This window comes from Carassius gibelio, chromosome A14, assembly GCF_023724105.1.
Source record: "Carassius gibelio isolate Cgi1373 ecotype wild population from Czech Republic chromosome A14, carGib1.2-hapl.c, whole genome shotgun sequence".
Taxonomy (NCBI): Eukaryota; Metazoa; Chordata; class Actinopteri; order Cypriniformes; family Cyprinidae; genus Carassius; species Carassius gibelio.
The window spans coordinates 13,479,561-13,503,735 of NC_068384.1; the positions used below are offsets into that span (position 1 = coordinate 13,479,561).

A 24,175-nucleotide genomic window follows, 5' to 3' on the forward strand; every position below is an offset into this window, starting at 1 on the left:
AAAGAAGAAAGAAAGAAAGAAAGAAGCACACATGACAAACACAATCATAGCATCATTTCGGTCATGTCATGACATGGCTAAGGACAGAAGTATAGATTTGTTAATGCTCAAATATATTATTATATTATTCAATAAATTCAATAAATAATTATTTCAGCATTAAGAAATAAACAGTACTTTACAATAAGGTCTCATTTGTTAGCTTTTATTAAACTAACAATGATCAATATGTTGTTCATTAAACTTTGTTGATGTTAGTCAATAAAAATGTTCATGTTCACGTTCGGCAGATAAAACATTTGATCTGAAAGATTTATAATTTAATGTTGAGATATTAATATTAATATAATAATCTTAAGCTTAATGAATGCTGAAGAAGCATTTTGTTTGTAAGTTTACATTAACTAGTTAGCTAATGTTTACAAATTAAAACTTAATGTTAAGTGTTACCACATAAAACTATGCATATAGATCTGTGAAAATGTCTTTTTTTTTGTTCATCTGACCTTTTTTGCAAAGCAGATAAATTATTCATATGCTCAAGAATATTTTTTTATTTGTGTAGTCTATAAGCCGATTATTATAAGTGCTATGCAAATAAATCTGAAAAAAAAAATACATTCTCTTATATAGAAAAAAAGGTAAATTATTACATGGATAAATTATTACATATAGGTAAATATTTACTATTAATTACAAAAAAATGACATTTTACAGATAATTCTAAATTTTATTTTTTTATTATAGCGCAACATTAAATAAATACTAATCACTTTAATTGTACACACAACATGTATCTATAAAATAATTCTTATTTTCTAAAAGTAAATGGGTCGATCTTTCTATCATTTAATAGCTGCTGTGACGTGTTTGGGTGTCACTCAACCTATCCTTACTGAGAAAGGTGTTTATAAAGGGGAAGACAGAAGGAGGAGAGAATCACACTGAACAGAACTGACATAGTTCCAGAAACAGCAAGGAACTCTTGAGTTGAATTTCACAGTCAACAACGTCTCAATCTGAGAGGAAACATTGTACATGACTTGCAAGATTCATCGAGTATTCTCATTTCTCACAGTGTGAATTATATACCGCAAGATATGCAAAGCAGGAAGACAGGATATTGGGTTTTCAAGTAGCTGAAAAGATTGAAAAGGGAATTGTGCAGTACACGCTCCAATATAAATTCCAGATATCTTTTCTTTTTCTTTTTTCCTTTTTTTATGTTTTCAGGCAAATCACTGACTATTACTATACCAGGTCATGAAAGAAAATGATTATCATCGTCAATTAATATAAAACAAAATATTAGAAACAATTTCTGGGATTAGAACTAAAGAGTTTGTCTTTATCTTTTTTTAATGATGATTTTCCAGAGAGAAGACATAACTGCTATCATCAGTTTAATGTTTAAAAGTACAAATAATTATAGAGATGTTCAGTTGCTGACAATTTAAACAGAATACCTCAAACATCAATCTCAACAAGTCATTATTTAACATGAAAAAAAAAAGATAATTCTCAATGGTGACGACTTCAGTAAATGGAGATTTGGATCAGATTTCAGAAATTGAGCAAGCAGAACTTAAATAATGTTGTTATCAAAACTTTCAAAAAGCAGCACTCACATGTGAGTCAGGTTCTTGAGAGGTTCAAACATCTTTCTGTGAATGTTCCCAATTTCGATTCCCTCAATGCTCCTGTGACACAAAAAGCTTTCTCTCAGGGGTTGCTCTTTGGAAAAAATCACCGTCATAAGCATTTCAGTATTCACTTTACAATGCTTTAGTCCTCTTTTCCCTTTTCCTTCTCTTACAAATATGCAGTTTTGTGCCCAAGATGCTCTCTGGGAGTCTTTGAAGTATGACCTAAAAGCAGATTGTTTTTCCTCTGTGTAGAGAGGAAGACAATGTTCACGGCGTGAGGTTTAGGTAGGACCATTGTGCTGCGCTGAAAGGGGCCCCGCAAACAGCACATTACTAAAATTACAAGCTATTTTTGTGGTGTCTCATGTGAAGTGTTGTTTTTTTTTTGTTTTTTTTTTTTTACCAGAGAGGCATAAAATGAGGAAAGGGCTTGTGTGTGTCTTAGTTTAGTCACAATATTCACTGTGCAAAGTTATACATTTGCATAACTTAACAACCGTTTTAAAACATACTTCACACTCCTTCCTTAATTTGTGCTCGAAAACCTTGTACTGTTCATCATTGTAGAAAAGTATAAAAAAGACTTACAGTGACTTTAACTTGCGCAGCTTGTTAAAGTGGTCCACACGCAGGTCCATGATGGGGTTATATGAAATATTCCTGCAAACAAACAGGAGGCAAGAGTGAACTGATTTGAAATACATTTCTAATGTCAAAATTATAATGATCTGTGTACAGCAGAGGTGTTTTGTCTGACAAGGCAGGGGAAAGCCATGTAAAAACTGTTTAGATAAAAATAGAAATGTGAAATAGAATCTGAAATACTGTGTGAAACATGCATCGAGCCAACCTCTCAGGTTAAATTAAAGGTGTATCTTTTCTGATTTGTTGTTTATTAGTAATAGCCAAGAATACAGCACTACACAGAATATGGTTCTGTACTGTATTATTGAATTTATTATTTCTTTTAGAAGTGATGAAATAAATAATAAATAATATAAACTAAATAACAGACTACCATTCCAAATTTGAGCTAAGTAAGAATTTGTAATATAGTAATGTAGTCTCTTACGCTCATCAAGGCTACATTTATTTGATCAAAAATACTGTGAAATATTATTACAATTTAAAATAACTGCTTTCTATTTTATTATATTTTAAAATTAAATGTATTCCTGTAATGTAAAGCCACATTTTTTAGCAGCCATTCCTCCAGTGTCACATGATCCTTCAGAAATGACTCAAATCTGCTGATTTGCTGCTCATGAAACATTTCTGATTATTATTGTTGAAAACAGCTGTGCTATTTGTATATTTTTTTTCCAGGATTCTATAATGAATAGAAAGTTCAAAAGGACAGCATTAATTTGAAACTTAAATGTTAAATATTTTTTTAACATCATACATGTTTTTACTGAAATCATTCTCACAGGCTGATTTGATGCTCAATAAACAATTTACAGTAGTGTAATCTGGGTGAGATTTTTTTATATGACTTGGGATTCATAAATAGTATGTTAACAATTAAAAAAGAAAAAAACTAAAAACTACATTTTAATTAAATAAAATGTATTATAGATGTTATGCATACGCCTTTAACCTGGACACCATATGACCATCAAAATGAACTGGAATGAATTCTCATTGCATTAAAAAGAAATAAAAATGTCCAGAAGCCCACCACACAGGCCCTGGCATGCAGACTTTAGATGCAGTTTGGAGCTGTTTGTAATGTGTATCTGAACGGAAGACTCACAGCTGAAGCAGGTCTCCAAGATTGACAAAAAGATCAGGAGGGATCACTTCAATTCTGTTACTGGACAAATCCCTGTGGAGAGAAAATATTCATGCCTTTCGCGTTCAAACAAGCATCTGCTGACAGAAGTAATGAGCAAACCAGTCTGATGGCAAACTCTTTGAAGACTGACGTCCCCTAACTGCTCGAGCTGGATGGTGGGAAGACCAACACACACTTTGAAATTGATAAGGAAATCCATGCAAGGATGATTTATTTTATTTTATTTACTCATTTATTTTTTGCTTAGCTTCTCAAAAATTGAACAGAAATGGGTCACGACTAAACTCCAGAGAACACTTTGTGGTGATAATTTTGGCAAACATTTATAATGGAATGGAATGCCTGAGAACTCACAGCTCGCCCAGTTTACGAAGCAGAGAGAAAGCCTGCTCGTGGATGTAACTAATGCGGTTCCGCTGGAGGACTCTGCAAATAAATAAATACAAATAAATTAATAAATAAAGAAAGTACATTTTTATCTTGGTGGACAGAAACACATTGACCGTTTCAGAGGAATGGAATGTGTAGGAAATACCCAGGAGTGTTGTGTTTAATTTTTTTAAGCAAGTATTTGTATTCATTTTTTTATTACGTCGTCATTATTTGTAATTATGTAATTACGTTGTGATTATTTTTTAACTTCTGGAGATTTGTATATTTAATAATATTTATTTGTAATAATATATTAAATTAAATCATTTAATAAATAAGCAATAACGGACAACAAAATATTAAATGTAAATTTTCATTTCTGATTTTATTTACTCAATCTTGAGCAATTCAGCAAATATACTACACAGACAGCTGACAGCTAGATCAAAACAGACAGAAATGTATTAAAGATATAACTGAAGATGAACACATGCTTGACGTACAAAAACAAACATCACTGGGTCTCGCATGTCAAGCATGTGCATTTGAGCTCCTGTTTACCATATTAAATGTGTGCAGGATGGAAGAGAATAATATATATATATATATATATATATATATATATATATATATATATATATATATATATATATATATATATATATATACACTTTTCAATGAGTAAAAAGTACTGTTTTTTTTTTTCTTCAGAAAAAGTATAAGTAGTAAAGTAATTCAATTACATTTAAGTGAAGTACTAATCCCCCAAAATAATGCTTAAGTATAGTAATTTAGCAAAATTAAATATCAAGTATTTTACATCCCTGGAAATACACAGGAGTGAACAACAACATCAATGGTGAGGAGTACAAAAACAAAAACAAAAAACAATTTAGAAGGAAAATAGGATCTGACCTTAAATCAACAGTCACTGTTGCATATAATAACTGAATTTATAATAATTATAATAATATAGTATTATGTTAAATGGTTTGTTCATTGCGATTTCTCTCTTTTAACGTTAGTGTGTAATGTTGCAGTTTCAGCATAAACAAAATCTCATAATGAGAGTAGGGTACAACTTGGCGCCCCTTAAATATTAGTATGAGAAAATATGATTATAATTTAATTTATATAAGTATATAATTTATATAAGTAAAAACTATACACTAATAAAAAATTCTGCTCATCTGGAATATTTCTATACATTGGTGGGGGAAAGTAATGAACAGTGAAAAATGCTGAGCATTGGATTCAATCCAACCCAATTCTAAAACTATTTTAGCCTTTAACATTTACATATATTCAATCCACAATTAATTTCCAGATACTCTACAGCTTTAATATATGTAGATGGACTGTGGATTAAATATATGTAAATGTCTGTGAAAGTTAGATTTGATTGGGTCTGCGCCATTACTTTTTAAAAGTTGTGTGACTGAAGCAGATGAATACTGATTATTGATTAAGAAAAATAAATTTACTTATTTCAGAAAGGGCCTTTAACCTCAATGGAACCTGATGAACCATTTTACCCTTTTTTTAAATACTGGAATAGATTCATAAAGCCCACTGGGATGATCTGATAGTTAACTACACAGCAGGAAGAGAGGATTGAGCAGCTGTGACGGAAGGGTGGTTATACTCACAGCACTGTTAGCATGTTACAGGACCTGAAGGTCACATTTCCCACAGCCTCAATCTTATTTCCCTCAACATCTCTGCAAGCAGAAATAGAAAAAAGAGGGTCTTTAAAAATTGTAGGAAAAGAAAAATACAAACGACTTTGCAAAATGCAAATATAAATTGATTGAAATCTTTTGGAGGATAATTCAAAGGGCTCTCCATAAGCTTTCCAACCTTGTAAATAAAATAATAGCAAAAGTATTTTTATCATGACAATGTTGTATTCAAACTTACAGCCAATTTAATCGTGGCATCTCCAGGCAGATATCATCAAGCTTTGTGAGAGCATTGTTCAGCAACACTCTGAAACACACACACAAGCAAAGGCTTTATAAGACAAAGCAGCAGTGTAGCACATTTGGAAACCAAATAAATAAATAAATATACAAAAAAGTTTTAGCGAACAGCTCCTATGCATTTGTTAAAATATGAGATTTCCATTTGAAAGACGGAAGATGAGTCACCAAAATAGCAACAGGCTGAAACTCACAGAAGCACAAGGGAGCGCAAACCAGAGAAGGTCAAAGAGGAGATGTGATGAATATTGTTGTTCTCCAGAATCCTTCAGGATAAAAAAATGGAGAAGCTCATTAAAAAAAAAAAAAATACTGAGGCATCACAAACTGAAGTGCTTTGTTCAATACTTGTTCAGGGGACACAAACTTATACATAAACAGCTATAAATCATAATTCAATGACATTCAATTGTGAGGGAAATTCAATCACTCATGTTTATTTAGAGCAGATCCTCAGTGACTGCTAATGACTTCTAAAGAAATCACTCCTGATATTACAGAAATGAGACCTGTTTTGTGCTGTCTACATGGTCAAAACTCAGCATTAGAGAAGGTTTATTGACTGACACATGCCATTGCAGTTATTTGATTTAATGCAAAAAAAAAAAAATAATAATAAAATCACTGAATGAGAAAATCCATCTTTATTTAACTGACATTTATAAAGCAAATGGGAGAATGACCAAAATGACCACTTACAGCCATTCTAGTTTGTGCAAATCCTGGAATACATCAGGAAGTAGGGTAGTGATTCGATTATAACTGAGATACCTGAGAAAATAAGATATTACAGCTGTCTGAGGGTAGTCAAAAGCATTTTGCCCATAGAACAGAGCAAACAAGCAAATTAAAGTTTCTGTCATTCACTGTTAGCCTATTTGTCTTTATAGAGACAATAGAAATGTCTGCCAACTCACAGTCTTGTCAGATTGTAAAGGCCTCTGAAAGCATGTGGGTGCACTGCTTTAATTCGGTTGTGCTGGAGATACCTGAAATACGTTACAGGAAGCATTAAAAAGCAGAAGGAGAGAGAGAGAAATAACACAAAATATTACTGTATAGTTATGTTCCAAAGGAGTGGAAGAGCTTTGAACACAGTTCTGCTCTTGCTTTTTATACAAGCCTGTATTTTGAACTGGGCACTTATTAAGGAAGCACTTATTTATTGATTGATTTTTTTACTTATTAAAACTAGGGGTGGGCGGGCGATATCTCGATATTTAAAATATATCGAGATATTTTTTTAACACGATAAGGATTTTGACATATCGTATATATCGATATATTGTTTATATTCTGATTCCGCCACTTTGCTTGTTTGCCTTCCCTGTGCTGTGCTCGCCCCCGCTCGCTCGCCCCCCGCCTCCTTGCTTTTGTCCCCTCTCACCTCGCGTGTAGAGAACTAGTCCAAAAAAAAAAAAAAGACAACTGGCTCCATTATATGGAGATACTTCAGTTTTAAGGCGTAGGGCGAACGGCAGGCAGATGTCTACTGTAGGGCCCAATGAAACGCGGACGGAATCGCGGAATCCAGTCATAAAAATGGAATTTACAGTTTAACGCGGGATGTCACGGAATTGGTCAAATTTTAAATGAATTAATCAAAAGTCGGTCATGCACTTACATCAAATTGCGAAATGGACTAATATCTGCAAATATTAACCCGGAAAAGTCTATTTAAATATGAATCCTGCATGTTCTGCGTGTCTGTGACAACGAATGGAGCAGAAGCGCGTCTTCATTCATTAAACACGGAAGCTCGCATAACGCTCGCGCTGATTTCATTGTCTTTCCTATCTCTAAATAAAGACGTAAACACATGAGGAACATCTCCAGAACTGCACTGAGAGTCACTTCATGAGCATCTGACCGTTTGATTTGAGTAAGACTAGCTCATATCACATCATAGACTGTGGTATCACATACACAGAACTGTAAAGGTAAACCCGTCAAAAAAGTATTTGACAGAATTCTATTACTATTGTACAGCAGAATGTAGATAGCCCACTACTACTACTATTAAAATGAAACGAACATAATTTTATAAGGAATAATCACACAACATTTCTCCCATGTTTTATTTTTAATAGTAAATCCCCTTTGTTTACCAAAAAATAAAGTTTGCTTAATTTTAAATAATTAAAAGATAAATTAAATGAATGTTTTATGCCTTCATTTGATAATCAGAAAAATGTAAATACACAGAATTTCTGAAGGGAAAAAAACATTTCACATAAGGCTATTTTAAGAATTGTTTTTAACTAATTAAGTTGTTTTTATGCATTTAAATAATTGCACATGCTAAAACACAGAATTAGGTAACAATAAAACATATGGTGAAGAAAAAAATAAAATGTTTCATAGGCCCCTTAACATGTAATATTTGCCATATTTGTTTTTGCAGTAGTTTTTTGGGGGTTATTTTTCCTGTAAAGATATCGAGATATATATCGTATATCGAGATATAGCAAAATATATAGAGATATATTTTTTGCTCCATATCGCCCAGCCCTAATTAAAACAATTCATGAAAGATCAATGATACAGCAAAAACTGTAATACTGTGTAATATTATTCCAAACTTTATTCCAAAATTTATATGAAATACACACACACACACACACACACACACACACACACACACACACACACACACACACACACACACACACACACACAATCTCTGGGAGTTTTTAGTTAGTAATTATCTTGTCAAAATTTTAAGTAAATCTTCATGTCTGTGACCAATATTTACTTAGCTTTGATGATTGATAATCTGAAAAATTCTAAAATAGTTAGATTAACTATTAAAAATAGTTGAACATAAAGTCACACACACACACACACACACACACACACAAAACCTTTTTTATGTAGGTATGTATAATTTAAATTGTTCTTGCCTTGAGTTATTATTTTGGAATAAATTTAAAATGCTTAAATACACTAACCATATGAGATTCATACTTGGCTTTAAAATAATATTTATACAATTGTGAAAGTAAATATATATATATTTTCTTAAGTCAAAAACTTTTCTAGTTTCTATGATAGTCTTGTCCCAATATATTTTTCAATATGAGCCAATGGGATTAAAACCCACAAATGTGTAATATGTAATATCATTTGTGATATGAAATTATATATTTAAAAAAAGTTGAATTTGTGGTTTATAATCCCATTGGCTCATATTGAAAAATATATTGGGACCATTGGGACAAGACTATCATAGAAACTTGACATGCTTAAGTTTTTGACTTAAGCAAACTCCTTAGCATCTGTATAAAAAAGTACTAAAAATATTTAGAATACCTAAAGCAACAATATAGCAACACCCCAGCATCACAGCACTGAAATGTGCATCAAAGAAAAGTAAAAAAAAAAAGAAAATAAATCTCTTTGTTCGTACAATGAAACCTCCATCTGACACTAGATCAAGTATGGTCCTTGAGCGAGGACAAAAATATGGAGCTGATTCTGTTTGACTCAGCTGGCACTCCTGAAAGAGAAACCAGGCGATACTCACAACCAACAAGCATGTCAGATTAAGAGAGGCAAGACAAATTCTACAGCTGGAGAAAGAAAAACACTGAGCCATTTTTGTCAAGTTAAAAAAAGAGAACACTCTCAAGTTCTTCAGTTTTGAGTGTGTTTGGCTCAGCTCCTGTGAAGAGCACTGAATGTTTTATTCCACAGGGATTGTTTAATCTCACTCAACATCTCTATTTCACACACTTCTGACTATGATGGCACAGTGAGGACAAGCAAACAGCATTTTGTGAACATCTGCAATAGTGCCACAATGTCATTCGTAGCATTAAAGTGTCTAGATATACTTAGTGAAGCAGACTCTTACAGCTTTTGAAGGCTCTGGTACATCAAGAACATGTCAGCATTTAACTTCCTCAGCCTGTTCCTCTGCAGGGACCTGCAACACAAACAAAAGAGCCATTCCTAAATTTGTTTTTAGTACATAAAAGTGCAATGTCCTGCCCTGTTTCAAAAAAAAAAATTCTAATTATTAATTAATTATATTCTATTATATTACAGTCATTTTCAATGGTTTATTGGACTGGACAGACACTTTTTATTAAGTTTAAATCCTATTGAATTCAACACAAAAATCTGGATTAAACTTGAATCGAGGGGAAAAAAAAGTTTTCATTCTGTAGCCTGATTCTACGGAGCCCCGCACATGACATTCATGAAAAAATTTATAAATTGTGTGCCCGATTTATTAATTCATTCCCCTCGATGTCCTAAAACGTGCACATGATTTCTATTTCGTTCCCTCGATTTATACATTTTCTGCAAAATTTACTTATTCGTTCTCTCAATTTATAAATCGTGTACACAATTTAGCAAATCGAGGGAAAAAATTAGTAAATCGTGCGGACAATTTATAAAACGATTTAGCCTACTTTTTTTCCTGTATGACATGTGCAGGGCTCTGTATAATTCTTATCTAGAAAAGCAAATTTTGTCAAGAAAATGTTTGTTATAAAGGTTTTGGGGAAAAAAAGTTAATTGGCCTTATAGAAAGACAGAATGATAAACAGAAAGAGATGATGATGATTGATGATGTGATAGATAGATAGATAAATAGATAGATAGATAGATAGATAGATAGATAGATAGATAGATAGATAGATAGATAGATAGATAGATAGATAGATAGATAGATAGATAGATAGATAGATAGATAGATAGATAGATTACATTCATAAACATACAGCAGGAATGAAATGCAGACATATTTATATTTATATGTTTTGTATTTTTTGCGTCGAAAAAAAATATGGTCTGCTTTATTTTTGATAAACTTTATATTTTTAGGAGAAAACGCAAGACTGAAGGGGACCATTTGACTTTTTGAAAAATGTTTTAAAGCAATGATTTCATGAGACCTTAGAGAGAAGACACGCAGTGTGTGTACTTGAAATCAGAAAGTGACATTGGATTTAAAACACCTTGCCACATTCTAGGTATTACTGAAAGGTAGATGTGAATTACACTGCGGAATACTAATGAATATCAAACAGGGCCGCAATACAGGAAACTGGGAATGAAATAAGAAGCAGCTTCAACTGATACATAAATATGCATTTCAAATCCACATTAAACTGCTAGAAAGGTTTATATCAGCCAGCTATTATGTGAACAATGAATAAAGCATCACAGCTACGTTGTGTGGAGAATAATGCTGGAACAATTATCTTTTAATGCAATTATCTCATTTTTCAAAATCACAAATTAAAGGCACTCAGAGTTAATTAAGACTAGAAGTCGAATAAATCAGACTTGTTTCAACCTTCTCGTGTTTTATAAAGTGCACATACAACTCTAATGAGACACTAATGTTTATTCGGCCTCTCACAGAAAATAAGGTACAAATCTGTCACTGGTCCAGATAGCTAAAAGTTACATCTTTAGGTGCACATATTAGGACTTTAAAAGTACATGTTAGTACCTAAACTATACATGTACCTTTTGAAAGGGCACTGTCCCAGTGACAGCTTTTTTCCTCTTTTTCTGAGAGTGTACATATTCATCATTTAGAGTAAAGCAAACTTTTCTTTGCAGAGCATTGGCATCTCATGCATCTCTGAGGAGTCGCACAATCTCAGCAAACTGCAGCCACACTCCGCACACAGGCCATGAAACTCACATCATGGTGACATTAATGGATACCATAGGGACGTCTTTAAAGTGAGCACCGTCACAGTCCAGCTCCAGGTCCCTGCACTGGCACTCAGCTGGGACCGTCCCAAGCACTGCATGACAGAAAGGAAAAGATACAGAGGGAGACTTGCCAGACATCACTTTAGATATCCCATTTAGTGTTCAAAAAATAAGTTTGCATTACAGTTTGATCTGTCATTTAATAGCAATACTGCAAACTGGAATAAGTCAACTTGGGTTAAGGATAATTTCCAACAAGAGTTCCCAATTAGATTCATTTGAGCGCTCAAGAGAAATCAAATCTTTAAAAGTCAAGTGTTTAATTCAATGTTAAAATGCATTATTTAAGTTTAAGCAAGCCATTGGTAGGCTCATTACACCGAAAAGTCCAACCAATTGCATGAATTTGAGGCGGGACTATTTGTTCCTTTTACCAATGGCAGAGAGGGGGAATGTTTTATAGGATTTTAATTTTTTCTCCAAATACTATGTTACAAATACTTGCGAACAACAGGAATGTAACAAAACATACAATAGGGGGAACTTAATACATGTCTATATGAAAATATGAAAATATAATGAATATAATAAATATAATAAAGAGTCAATATAATGTTCTTTTTTAAGGATATAAAGCAGGAAGAGTTACATGTAATAATAATAATAATAACAATATTTAAAAAAAAAAAACATTTATCACATACTGTTTGTTTCTGTCATTCATGAATCGTCGGCAGATAATTCAATTTAAGAAACAGCTGATACTGGGGATGCCAAAATGTTAAAAGTGTATTTAAGTGAAAACTGTGTAATCTGATGGTGTCAGCAGTTGGATAGTTCAATACCGTCTACCAGACAGAATTAAGCCACACAAGACACGTCTTTATCGTGGATAAACAGAACAAATGGTTGCCTAAAATCCAGGGAGCGTAAATGCCTCCAACAGGCCATCTGTGGCCCAACACATTGTTCCAATAGAGTCTTATCTGTGTTAAACACTGGAGAAGGATGTGAAAGCTCAAACACAGAAAAAAAGATGCACCAAGGCGACAGCAAGAAATCGAACTCCGACATTCACCAGGATGGCCCACGGTGACTAATTTTAGAGAAGAGACTCTGGCAAAACAGATGTCTGTTCAGGCCAGTTCTGCTTGTAGTTCATTGATTAACAATGGTCCATGTGCTGCTGTGCATGTAGGGCAAGCTTCCTACACATCCACTCTAATTGAAACTGCTTAAGCTGTTTTGCAATGTAAATGACCTAAACTCATTGGTGGGCAATATATGTGACTGAACATTATTTCTGCCAAGTGCAGTGTAAATGTATGAAAGCTCATTCCCACTACACTTTAGGAATAATCTGGGGGACAAAAAAGTTATAATTATGACACAAGAAAAGGTCAAAACTATGATACACAAAGACATATTACGTCAAATAAAAAAAATCATAATAATTTGTAACAAACATCAAAATCTGGTTCTAATCTTTTATGTCATAGTTATGACTTTGTCACATTTTTATAATATTATCTTATAATTTTGACTTTGTATGTAATACTTTTGAGTTATGTCATAATTATGACTTTGTCAAACTTTTATGATATTATCTTATAATTTCAACTTTGTATGTGATACTTTTGAGTTATGTCATAACTATGGATTACCATCTGATACCAGAAACACATAAACTTTAGAATAATTTTTATTAATAAAAATACAAACCTTTTACATTTCATACTGCTAACATCTTATTAGTTAATGTACATCAACTAATAATACATTAATCATTCATGTTATATGGCTAGAAAACAATACCATTTTGATTATCATATTTCCATATACAGTGACCCTAAAAAAAGGAGCTAGACATTTAAATCATTTATAAATGCCACTGTATTATAAGGTAAAGTTACATTTATTTGAAATAAATATACAGTAGCTTCAGAACACATGTGTCCCTGGACCACAAAACCAATCTTAAGTCGCTGGGGTATATTTTTTAGCAATAGCTAAAAAAAAAAAAAAAAGTATATATGTACAGTACTATACATACATACTGTAAAGTACTATGGGTCAAAAATACTGCATTTTTTTTAGGCCAAAAATCATTAGAATATTAAGTGAATGTTTCATGAAGATATTTTGTAAATTTCCTTCTGTAAATATATAAAAAATGAATTTGTGATTAGTAATATGCATTGCTAAGAACTTAATTTGGACAACTTTAAAGGTGATTTTCTCAGTATTTTTATTTATTTTCAAATAATCGTATCTCAGCTAAATATTGTCCTATCATAACAAACCATACATCAGTAGAAAACTTATTTATTCAGCTTTCAGATGATAAATTTTGAAAAAAAAAAAAGACACTTAAGATTGGTTTTGTGGTACAGGGTCACATATATCCTTTTTATTTAAATATTAATGTATGATTAATATATACGGTTCATCATTAAAACAAAATTAGTGCTTGGACACTTTTTGGTAGTCAATCATAAATGGATCATGTCCATAATGTGATGAATTCCAGGCTGGTTTCTCTGCTAGGAATTACATCTATTCAAAATCATCTCAAAATCATCTTGAGAAATGGTTAGCCACATATTGTTCAGTGTCATGTTTTTTTATTGGAGCTTAGCACAATATCACAGTGATTTTTTTAGACACCCAGGCTCCATCTGATCATGTATCTGTGATCAACACTGCTTATCACCTCCAACCATAAACCATATAAGGCTCAAGATATGAGCTGTCGAAGAATCATGAGCGGTTGCCCTAATCTTCTTTCATTTCCTGCCTAAGTCTCAGAGTAGCTAATAAAATGTCAAAACAGCCTTTTATAAATGATCATCACTTTAATGGGTTTTGTTTTTTTTTTCTTTGCGCATGTAATAGAAAGTGAGCAATATACAGACAGCAGCTGCCCGTGCTTTGGGATTGAGCATTACATGTGACTCCAATCATAAGACAAACATGCCTAAAATATGCAAATATTAGTAAATATTATTGTCTGGAAACATTATACTCAAAAAAGTTTGGGTAGATACATTTGAAATACAGTTTATGCTCTTTGCATTAATTTGATTCAATAAAATGCAGTAAAACTCGGTTAAGCACTGTTAATATTACAGTATGTTTTTATTTTGTGAATGGAAATAATTATATCAGACAGAAAAAATATTGTGCTTGTATTCTGATTGTGCATCTCTCGTTGTTTCAGCTGTGGAGTAACAAAATCTAGCAGCCAAATGTGTTAAACCAGATTTTACAGACATACAGTGTTTCTAAAAGAAACATATAAAATACATTTCACAAATAAGATATTCCCCTCAATGTTTAAATTCACTGAATTGTTGCAAAAAAAGAGCATACTCACAGCAGGCATTTGACTTGGCTCCTAGGTTACTACTGGGGATGCCAAAATAGTTATCAAAGAGATGTGGCCAACCATTGTTGTCCCCTAGAAGAAAGACAACAAGAAGTAAAGGGTTACTGAATCAAACACACGTTGCTTGTCATTACTAACAAAGCTAACAGCTTTGATTGCACACACACTGATAGCACGGGGAAAGACCACAATGGAAAATTCAAATGGCTAAGAACCATTTTGCAGTGTCTTTGGTCTAACAAAATTACCTCCACTCATTCTCTCAGGGGAAGTTGCATAATGAATAATAATGCATTTGCGTTTGTTCTTTTTTAAGAATCATGTTAACCTACTCAGCAACCCCTGTCAATCACATTGACACTGTTTGCCAATGACAAAAGTTGTGGAGGAAATGAAGCAGGTGGCATGCAAATAGCTGTGACTTTTCTGGCGTTTCCTGTCTCCTGACACCTCACACTTAACATCTCAAATAAATTAAAATCAACCTTCCGGCTTACTCAGTACACCTTCATCAATCAGTGTCAGGGTAATCTGATTCAGATTTGTAGGTATTCAAATGCAAAGCGTTCATGTACAATATCACTCAAAAGTTTTGGGTCAGTAAGATTTTTTTAAAGTAGTTTTTCAAGAAACGAATACTTAGGAATTAATTTGCAAGGATGGATTAAACTGATTTATATCGTTACAAAAAATAAATATAATTAAAATAAATACTGTTCTTCTGACTTTTTATTCATCAAAGCATCGTGAAAGAAAAAGTGTCCGGGTTTCCACAAAAATATTAGGCACCACAACAGTTTCCAAAATTTATATTTATAGGATATGTATCTTGAGCAGCAAATCAGCATATTAGAATGATTTCTTAAGGGCCGTGTGACAATGAAGACTAGAGAAATGGCTGCTGAAAATTCAGCTTTGCATCTGCATCTGCATCTGCATAATTTAATAGATTTAAATAGAAAACTGTTATTTTAAATTGTAATAATATTTCACAGTATTGCTGTTTCAATTGTATTTGTGAGCAAATAAATCCATCCTTGGTCAGCATATACAAGATGTTTTCCAAAACATTATTATTAGTAGTGGTATTTATGTAACACATGCATTGCTGTGCGTTTAAAGCCTGACAGAAAGATTTCACCATTCAGTCATGTGCCCTAGTGCAAACCCAGAAAAATGCAGCAGATTTTCTTCTTTTAGTGGTTTTGTTGTGCAGTAAATCGTTGTTTCTTTAATTATGCATACAAATCATAACAATAATTTCAAACTACACAATCTAAACAAACAAACATAATCATATGTATACATTTATTAAAAATATTTTTTTTTTTACCTTTTTAATATTTAATGTAAAATTGCTAACCCATACTTCCACCACATTTCATAATTTCCACCACAATTTTGCCTCAATAATATTTTTATTGAACACATTTTCCATCAAACTGTATTTTTGTTTTCAAACTTAAAAAATAAAATTAAAATAAAATAAAAAATAAAAAAAATATCCTATGATGCATTTATACCCACAATTGTTAATTATTAGCAGATAAATAAAAAAAACTAGTGACCAGTGATTTAACAAGACTTCAATTCTTAAAAGTACACAGGACACAGGACACAGGACCAAAGGTGTCCATTAACTGCATTTTTTTTATACAAATAAAAGTGGACTCTTCCAATTCTACAAAAAAATAAAAATAAAAAAGATTTTTTTTTTTTTAAGAAATAAACCCAAACCATATTCCAAGGTTTTAGGTAAAAAGATTTTATGTAATAAAAATTGTGTTCTTTGTTTGCACGTTACTAAAACTGAAGTCAGCATGAGAAAGAAAAACTGATTTTCTAAAAATGATTCAGCTCAGCAATTCTAACTCAGCAGTGCTCTTTCTCTTCTGTTTGAATAATAACTCCAGCCAAGTTCAGCCATATGAGAATGTCTTCTGGGGTCATTAACGATAAACATATTTCATTTTACTTAGAGTTTAAGGATAAACGAAATGACTTCTGTGATGCTGAAACATCAACACTTTGCTTGCATAGCTCATTATTCATCAATTTTCTACGGTGTTCCTTTCGTGTCATGAAGCTAATTGATTATGCATGGGTGAAATGCAAAAGTTAATTAAACATCTAAGCTGTTCAACAAAGACCTCATAACAGTTTTTGCAGTAAATAAACTTTTCCAAGTAGGTGAACAATGTCAGGCAGTCAATACTTTGTTCAACTATATCTTATACTGTACATACAGTACTTATATAAAGTAACATATATTCTTGTAATTGCATCATTTTTCATAACACAATTTCAATCTAGGTATATTCAAAGTAAATCAATCTCTAATTTAAACTAAAATGGCAGGGCTGATGAATTTCATAAACTGTAATGAAATAAAAAAGGATACATTTATAAACAACCTAGCACCTTAAATAAATAAATGTCTGCACTTCACACCAATTTAAATAAAAGATAGAGAGAGAAAAAAAAAAAAAACTCTAAATATAGTCAAGTATTGTTACCAGGACAAACAAAGTAGGTAATATTCAAATGAAATACTCTCAGCTGACATCTCAGTTAATATTATCAATGAATTATTGTTCTCATTTAGCCATTATCTTGATTTCAAAAAGGCTACAAAAGGATATTGTGCACATTGGGTAGTCTGTAAACATTCCAGTCTTATCTAGATACTCTAAATGATCTGCCTTCAGTTAAGGTTTGATCATGGCAATTTCTGGTCCTTGCATTTGGGGGCATGGTACTAAGGAAGAAAACAGGACTTCCTTTAACACTATACTACGCACAAAATGAGTGAACAGCATTGCAATGAGTTTAAATCCATCACTGGCATGTTATGTTGCTATATGTGTCCCAGCAAGTCTCTGACAGGTAATTCCTTCCCCATCTAGCCTTTGTAACAATTGCAGCAGCTCACACTGTTGGTTATATTGAGCAGGACTGAGACAGCCATTAGTAAAGACACAATATAATCTTTGCTAACATGAAGAGAGAGGAAACCCATCTGGACCTTTTGACCTCTGCATTGATTTTACAAGCTCAAGGACACTAGAGGTTTATTACTCTATTGTATTTTGACTAAATGCTTTCCTATCGAACAAAATAATACTCAATTTATACTGAGGGTATTTCCAAAGAAAGGCTTTCCACCACTAAATACGGTTCACTTTATTACTGGCTTTTAACAACATGATTGATCTGTACTTTTGTCATTCTTGGTAAGTGGAAAAGCATGTTTTACTGCTTTTTTATATAAGTGGTTAGAAGCAATTTTGTGGCTTTAAGGTGATAACATGTTACTCTCTGACAAGTTACTGGCAGCATGTTAAAAACTGTAATGAAGATGCTTAAGAATTCGTTAAATGTTTTTTTTTTTTTTTTTTTATCAAAGCACCACTGCACTGCATCCTTTATGCGTCATTGCTGGTCTTTTCAAGCTTGGCAACGGAAATGTAAAATGACAAGGAAGTTTCAGTGCTGAGATAATATCTCCTCCCTGTATAACATTAAGATTGATTGCCTTGTTCTTGCAGCTGGTCCATAACAAAAATACAGGTAATGACCACTGAGATGACCACTGCGTTCAAGGTAAGGCAGAACACAGTTTAAATATACAATTTTTACAAATGAATAGTCAGTAATGGAAGTGCAGTTAAGAGCTTAGAAATACTGGGAAAGAAAGGTGTAAAAAAGAGAATGTCCTCATTTTTTTTTTTTTTTGAAGTGGAGAAAGCACCACTTTTTACCCCGGGTCATGAAACAGTTATAGCCATGTTCACCCTGCACTGTCACATGTGTACAGTGTGAAACCATTATATTTTTATAGCTACATGCTTAGCAACAGACAGCCAATCACATGCTGCATATTCACATATTTCTTTTGTGCTCAAAAGAAGAATGAAACTTCTACATGTTTGGTAAGACATGAATTTACATTGTAATCATATGAAAGCTTTCATCCCTTATACAGGACACGTAGAATCTTTTAAAAATGTATTAGGATCATTGAAAGAATAACCTTTCTGGCTACCTTGAAGATTAAATCAATGTGCACACATATAGTTTGATAACTCACAAATATCTGTTTATTAAACCAATTTTCCCGATTTACATGCACGTCAGTAACTGACAATGCATGTAAATTGTGTTTACATAACTTTATAAATCAGGTTATTTTTCTTCTAGTGATAAGACATAATCGTTAGCATATCTGACTCAGATTATTTCATATGTTGTCAGTTGTGATGCTAAATAAAGCTTGCGACATGTCAGTGGGAAACGTACAGCTCATAGATTATCCTCTCGTGCAGTCACAGATGCAGCGTTTTCACTAAACCACTTCAACTTCTGCTGCAGGAGAAGAGAACACATTTTATATTTTTTTCTGGGTCATGAAAGAGTCTGAGTTTGTGATATATTTCCTTCTTTTTTTACTGCATAACACTCGTTCTGTCTCGATACACTTAAATGCTGTAACGATGTGTTCCTGGCACATTTCACACATGCGGTCTTCAATAAGCCAACAGAAAAGGCTAATGCATTTACATGCTGCACAAAATCTGTTTAAGAGGCAAAAAACTACCTGTGCTGACCAGTTTATGCTTAAGACATTTATGATATACTCCGATATGGGTTACCGCATTTACATGTCCATGTGCATTGTCGGCTTATTAAGCATAATCAGGTTAAGAACATGCATGTAAATGCACTTAATGAAACTTAAGAGGAGTTTTTTTTTTTTTTTTTTCATATTATTATGTCAGTGGTGCGATATAATTTTACTGTTTGTAACAAATTGTGTCACTCTTATATGACAAATTCATCCAGCTGGGCATTCTGTGAATATCTGAGTTCATAAGCCATCCATTTCATAACATAAGGCTATTTTTAAAGAGAAGCACATATAACTATGTGGGTTCAAATCTAAGAAAAAACGTAAGCATTTTCACAGTATAACAGTCAAGTGCTGCCTTCAAAAGGAGTGTCACAGCAAACACTACCACATAAACATGGTTCTTGCTCATAAATGACCTTTCTATCAGTGAGATTGATGGGACATGGTGACTACGTTCCCCCTGTTGCACCTGTCATGGAGCATTTTACAGTAGCACATGACTTCAGCTTTCAACTTGATAAATGCTATATATAGATTACTATACATTTTACCTAATTACTTTAATACATTTTTATTTTATTTTTTTTTTTACATGAATTGACTTCTCTGACAGCACTGGTAGCTTACAGCTAAACGACTACAAAAGAAAAAGGTAACCATACCTGAGAAGAAGAACCTGTTATTAGTTCAATCATGTTCTTTGAAGTCAAGAAAGAAGAACACAATGGGATCAGAAAAATAAAATAAAATATAAAGTTCACAAAACAGCATTTCTGCCATGACAACTCTCAGAGAGTTTAGCATGTTAATACACACAGCAATGTTAATGTGTTTAGCAGAATAGATCTGCTACGCTGCTGCGAACATGTAAGAAATATTCCTGCTGCACACACAACATAAGCCCCATGGATAACATAGATGAGACACCCCCTAAAAGATCTATACAGGTGGAGCTGGGGAAGGTGGAGGGTATGCTTTATTAATAATGAGACAGAATTACTCAATACACTGTCTAAAACTAGACAGGTGCCATAACAGAAACCTTAAAATGTGACCTTCAGGGCAACATAAGATGGTTGTAAGACATCATGACATGACTGAATTCAATGTTTTCATAGCATCCTGTCCACTAAATTACCATTTTCTGGTTATTTTAAGATAGCATGGCTGTATCCTTCACTGGCTATGATATCCTACAATTCTGTGCAAGCAACAGCTGGCAGAAAGAATAAAAATGTCATCAGAAAATGTATTTATAAACGTTTTTTCAATGTGTGATTACATTTCCACAGATAAATAACCGTTGTAGTCACTAAATATATTTCTTGGTCTATAGTTCTCTTGCCTTGCAAACCTGTCTGAATCCTTAGGAGGAACCTTTATATAAAAGCACTGCCTGTTCAATCACTCACTGACTGGCTGGGCAGCTGCCTTCAGCTCCAAACACAGCCTGTTTGAAAAAAGGGGCACATAGACAAGGGAAACAACTAAACAATTTGACACAGTTCTTAAGTTGAAGAGAAAAACTATTGAAGATATCACCTAAAATTGCCCTGAAAGCTCCAAAAGTACTGAAGTTCTTTTGAATCAGAACTGAATGGACTGATGCTCCAATATAAAAACATAAGAATTATTTTGCAAGTCTCACAAAAAGAATGATACAGTATATAAACCATGATGAATAGAAAGTTCAAAATAATTTGAAACATGTCTAAAAAACATTACAAATGGGACTGAAAATATGAAAAGTGCATCTTTTCCTAAACTATTAACCTTGAAGGCTCTTCAGCTTTGAGGGACTGAAATAATAATTCCTTATGACTTTTACCATGTTTTTAATTGCTCTGAGAGCTAAGACTTCATTCCAAGGGACAAAAAGTTTGTCCAGAATGTATAAAGAGTGCCAAAGGAACATTTTCAGTACTCCAATTTACCCAAACTTTCATTTCATACCCCCGTGTACTACTAAATGATGAGAAAATGATGGGACCATTAGACAGCAGAAAGAAAATTAAGTGCCCTCCCTCAATCTGCGACAATTTCAAACAAAGACGTCCATCTACTTTCCCTCTGTTTGATGGGTTTCTAAGTTTGACAGGGTTTTTCTAGGGCCAACCAAAAGAAGATGAGAACCATGAAATGGCAGCTTTGAAAAAAGCGAGATGAGAAAGATAACTATAATTAATGTGCCTGAGAAAAGTCTTGACACTCACTCCGTTCCACATACTGAGGCTCGGACTAATTATGACATAGTTGTGTTAGTCATCAGATGATCCTGTACATGACAAATGCCCTCACCACATTCAATAATTTCTTTATTAAGCTATAGATCAGTGCTTCATGGTGCTGCAAGACTGTGTGCCAAAGGCTACTGAGATAGTGTTAGTAACAATGCTTAGAAACAAAAGAAATAAAGGAATAGCACACCTCAAAAGACAAAAACCATATATATATATATATATATATATATATATATATATATATATATATATATATATATATATATATATATATATATATTACCATTATACATTACCATTTATTCAAAAAAGAAGAAAAGAAAAAAAAAGGGGGGGGGGTAAGGTTTTATAATGTTTTTGAGAGACATCTCTTCTGCTCACCAAGGTTACATTTATTTGATTAAAAAATATAGTAAAAACAGTATTACTGTGAATTATTATATTATATTGACATACTATTATATAAACCAGTGTACTTTTTTCAGGACACTTTGATAATTAGAAAGTTCAAAAGAATCGAATTAATTTGAAACATTTTTCTTTCTTTCCATAAAAAATAATAATACCACTTCCACTTTGGAACTTGCAACTGAAGTAAAGGTTATAAACATGCTTAAAATTCTTAAAAAAAAAAAAAAAAAAAAAAAAATTACATGCCATATGGTAAAAAGTTGTGATAACACTTTCCAGTTCTACAGAATTCTGTTCAAATGTTTTGGGTGAGCACTATTTATTTTTTGTCTATAATCAGAAACAATGCATTAAATGGTTATAAGTGATAGTAAAGACATTTATGATGTTATATGATTTGTAAGAAGATCCAGAAGAAGAAGAAGACTCATTTACCAAATCAGCATGTTAGGATGATGTGACAATGAAGACTGGAGTAACGGCTGCAGAACATTCAGCTTTGTCATTGCAGGAATAAATCACATTTTAAAATATATTTAATTGTAAGGAAGCACCCACTGGCCCAATCACAGAATCCAATGATCTGGTTAAAAGTGGGCTATTCTGCGCATACGTCATCTGTAAAAAAAAAAAAATCATAATTAAAAAATAATTTTGGTTTCTAGATTTATTCTGACTCCATGAATAATTTAATCTGGCTCCAATTGAAAATGACTTCTAATTTACAATGTTTCCAATATAACAGCTGACCAATAGATTAGTTATGATTTAATTTAGACCTTTGATTGTTCTAGGTATGCCATGTTTTCAATTATCCATTCATTAGGGACCCGGTATCGCACGGAGAATTTATGTAGCCTCACGGACACAAACTCATCAGTTCTGATCTTAGACAGAGGATGCAGGGTGAATATCTACCTTTATGTCGGCCGCGCTCTAGTTACTCATAACAAAAAGCATAGTTTTTATATATCCATGAAAACTACAACCTACTAAGGCATGCAGAAATCAAAAAAGTCTCAGATGATGTGCCACATGTTCCTTCATTGAGCTTTTTGTATGATCTACCCTGAACACAGATTTGTGTATTTGTAATACCACTTTAATCTACTAGACATAATTATTTAGGAATAATGCATAATAATTCAAGAATTCAAGAATAACTTTTATTGTTTGCCAGGCAGGACCAAACATCAATTAAACGAATTAAAAAGAATATGGTACACAACTAATCAGCATAACATATAAAAACATACAGTACAGAATTAAAAAAATAGTTTCATGAAGTCAGCATAGCAATAGAGACACACAGAAATTGTGTGGGAAGTTCCAGATTTTTCACAAGGTGGTTTATTCATACGAATTCGTAGACCACACTCGTACAAATTCATAAGATTGTTGCCAAATCGTACATATTTTAAGAGTTGCACAATTCGTATGAATTTGTACGAATTACCTACACCTAACCCCGCCCCTAAACCTAACCGTCACTGGGGTTTAGACAAATCGTATAAAATCGTACGAGTGAGGTCGTACAAATTCGTACGAATAAGCCACCTCGTAAAATACGTACGAATTGGCCGTGAGATAGCGTTAACGAAGTTCTGGATACAGATGCTTCCATGAGTGGTATGCCAAATCTCTTTAAATACCCCATCTAACAAAATGACTAGAAACATTTAGCACCCAAATCTCATGCTCGAAAGGTCACAAACACAGTTTTGGGGATGAAAGCAAATGGTTTTCAAATATCTTTATTGGGGCATCAGAAGAACATGTTTTATTTTCTTTATTCTTGCCTGGACTGTTGATGCAAAAGTGAAACCACCTTACCAGTCGCACCCGAAGTGCTTATAAGTGTTTACAATGACCACACATAAAACAGCTTAAAACAAGAGATTTGGGAAAACTGCATGACTGACTGAGACCTGACCTGGTATGGAGGAAGAGATGAGACTGGGCCAGCTGTTATCTTGTGCCCTTTCTCATAGATCCTCTCTTCAGATTAGAGAATGTTATTGTTTTA

At 32.9% G+C, this 24,175-nt stretch overlaps 1 protein-coding gene across 1 annotated transcript in view; it reads right to left on the bottom strand.

Annotated features, from left to right (window-relative positions):
- LOC128027126 (relaxin receptor 1-like) overlaps positions 1-24,175 on the bottom strand; it is a 40,188-nt gene that overhangs the window by 5,300 nt on the left and 10,713 nt on the right. The window contains exons 3-14 of the mRNA XM_052614433.1: positions 14,857-14,940; positions 11,467-11,572; positions 9,655-9,726; positions 6,716-6,787; positions 6,498-6,569; positions 5,993-6,064; positions 5,737-5,805; positions 5,466-5,537; positions 3,799-3,870; positions 3,403-3,474; positions 2,235-2,306; positions 1,629-1,700 (exon numbers count right to left, since the gene is read on the bottom strand). Coding sequence (XP_052470393.1) covers positions 1,629-1,700; positions 2,235-2,306; positions 3,403-3,474; positions 3,799-3,870; positions 5,466-5,537; positions 5,737-5,805; positions 5,993-6,064; positions 6,498-6,569; positions 6,716-6,787; positions 9,655-9,726; positions 11,467-11,572; positions 14,857-14,940 — 907 coding nt within the window. The remainder of the gene's footprint in view (positions 1-1,628; positions 1,701-2,234; positions 2,307-3,402; positions 3,475-3,798; positions 3,871-5,465; positions 5,538-5,736; positions 5,806-5,992; positions 6,065-6,497; positions 6,570-6,715; positions 6,788-9,654; positions 9,727-11,466; positions 11,573-14,856; positions 14,941-24,175) is intronic.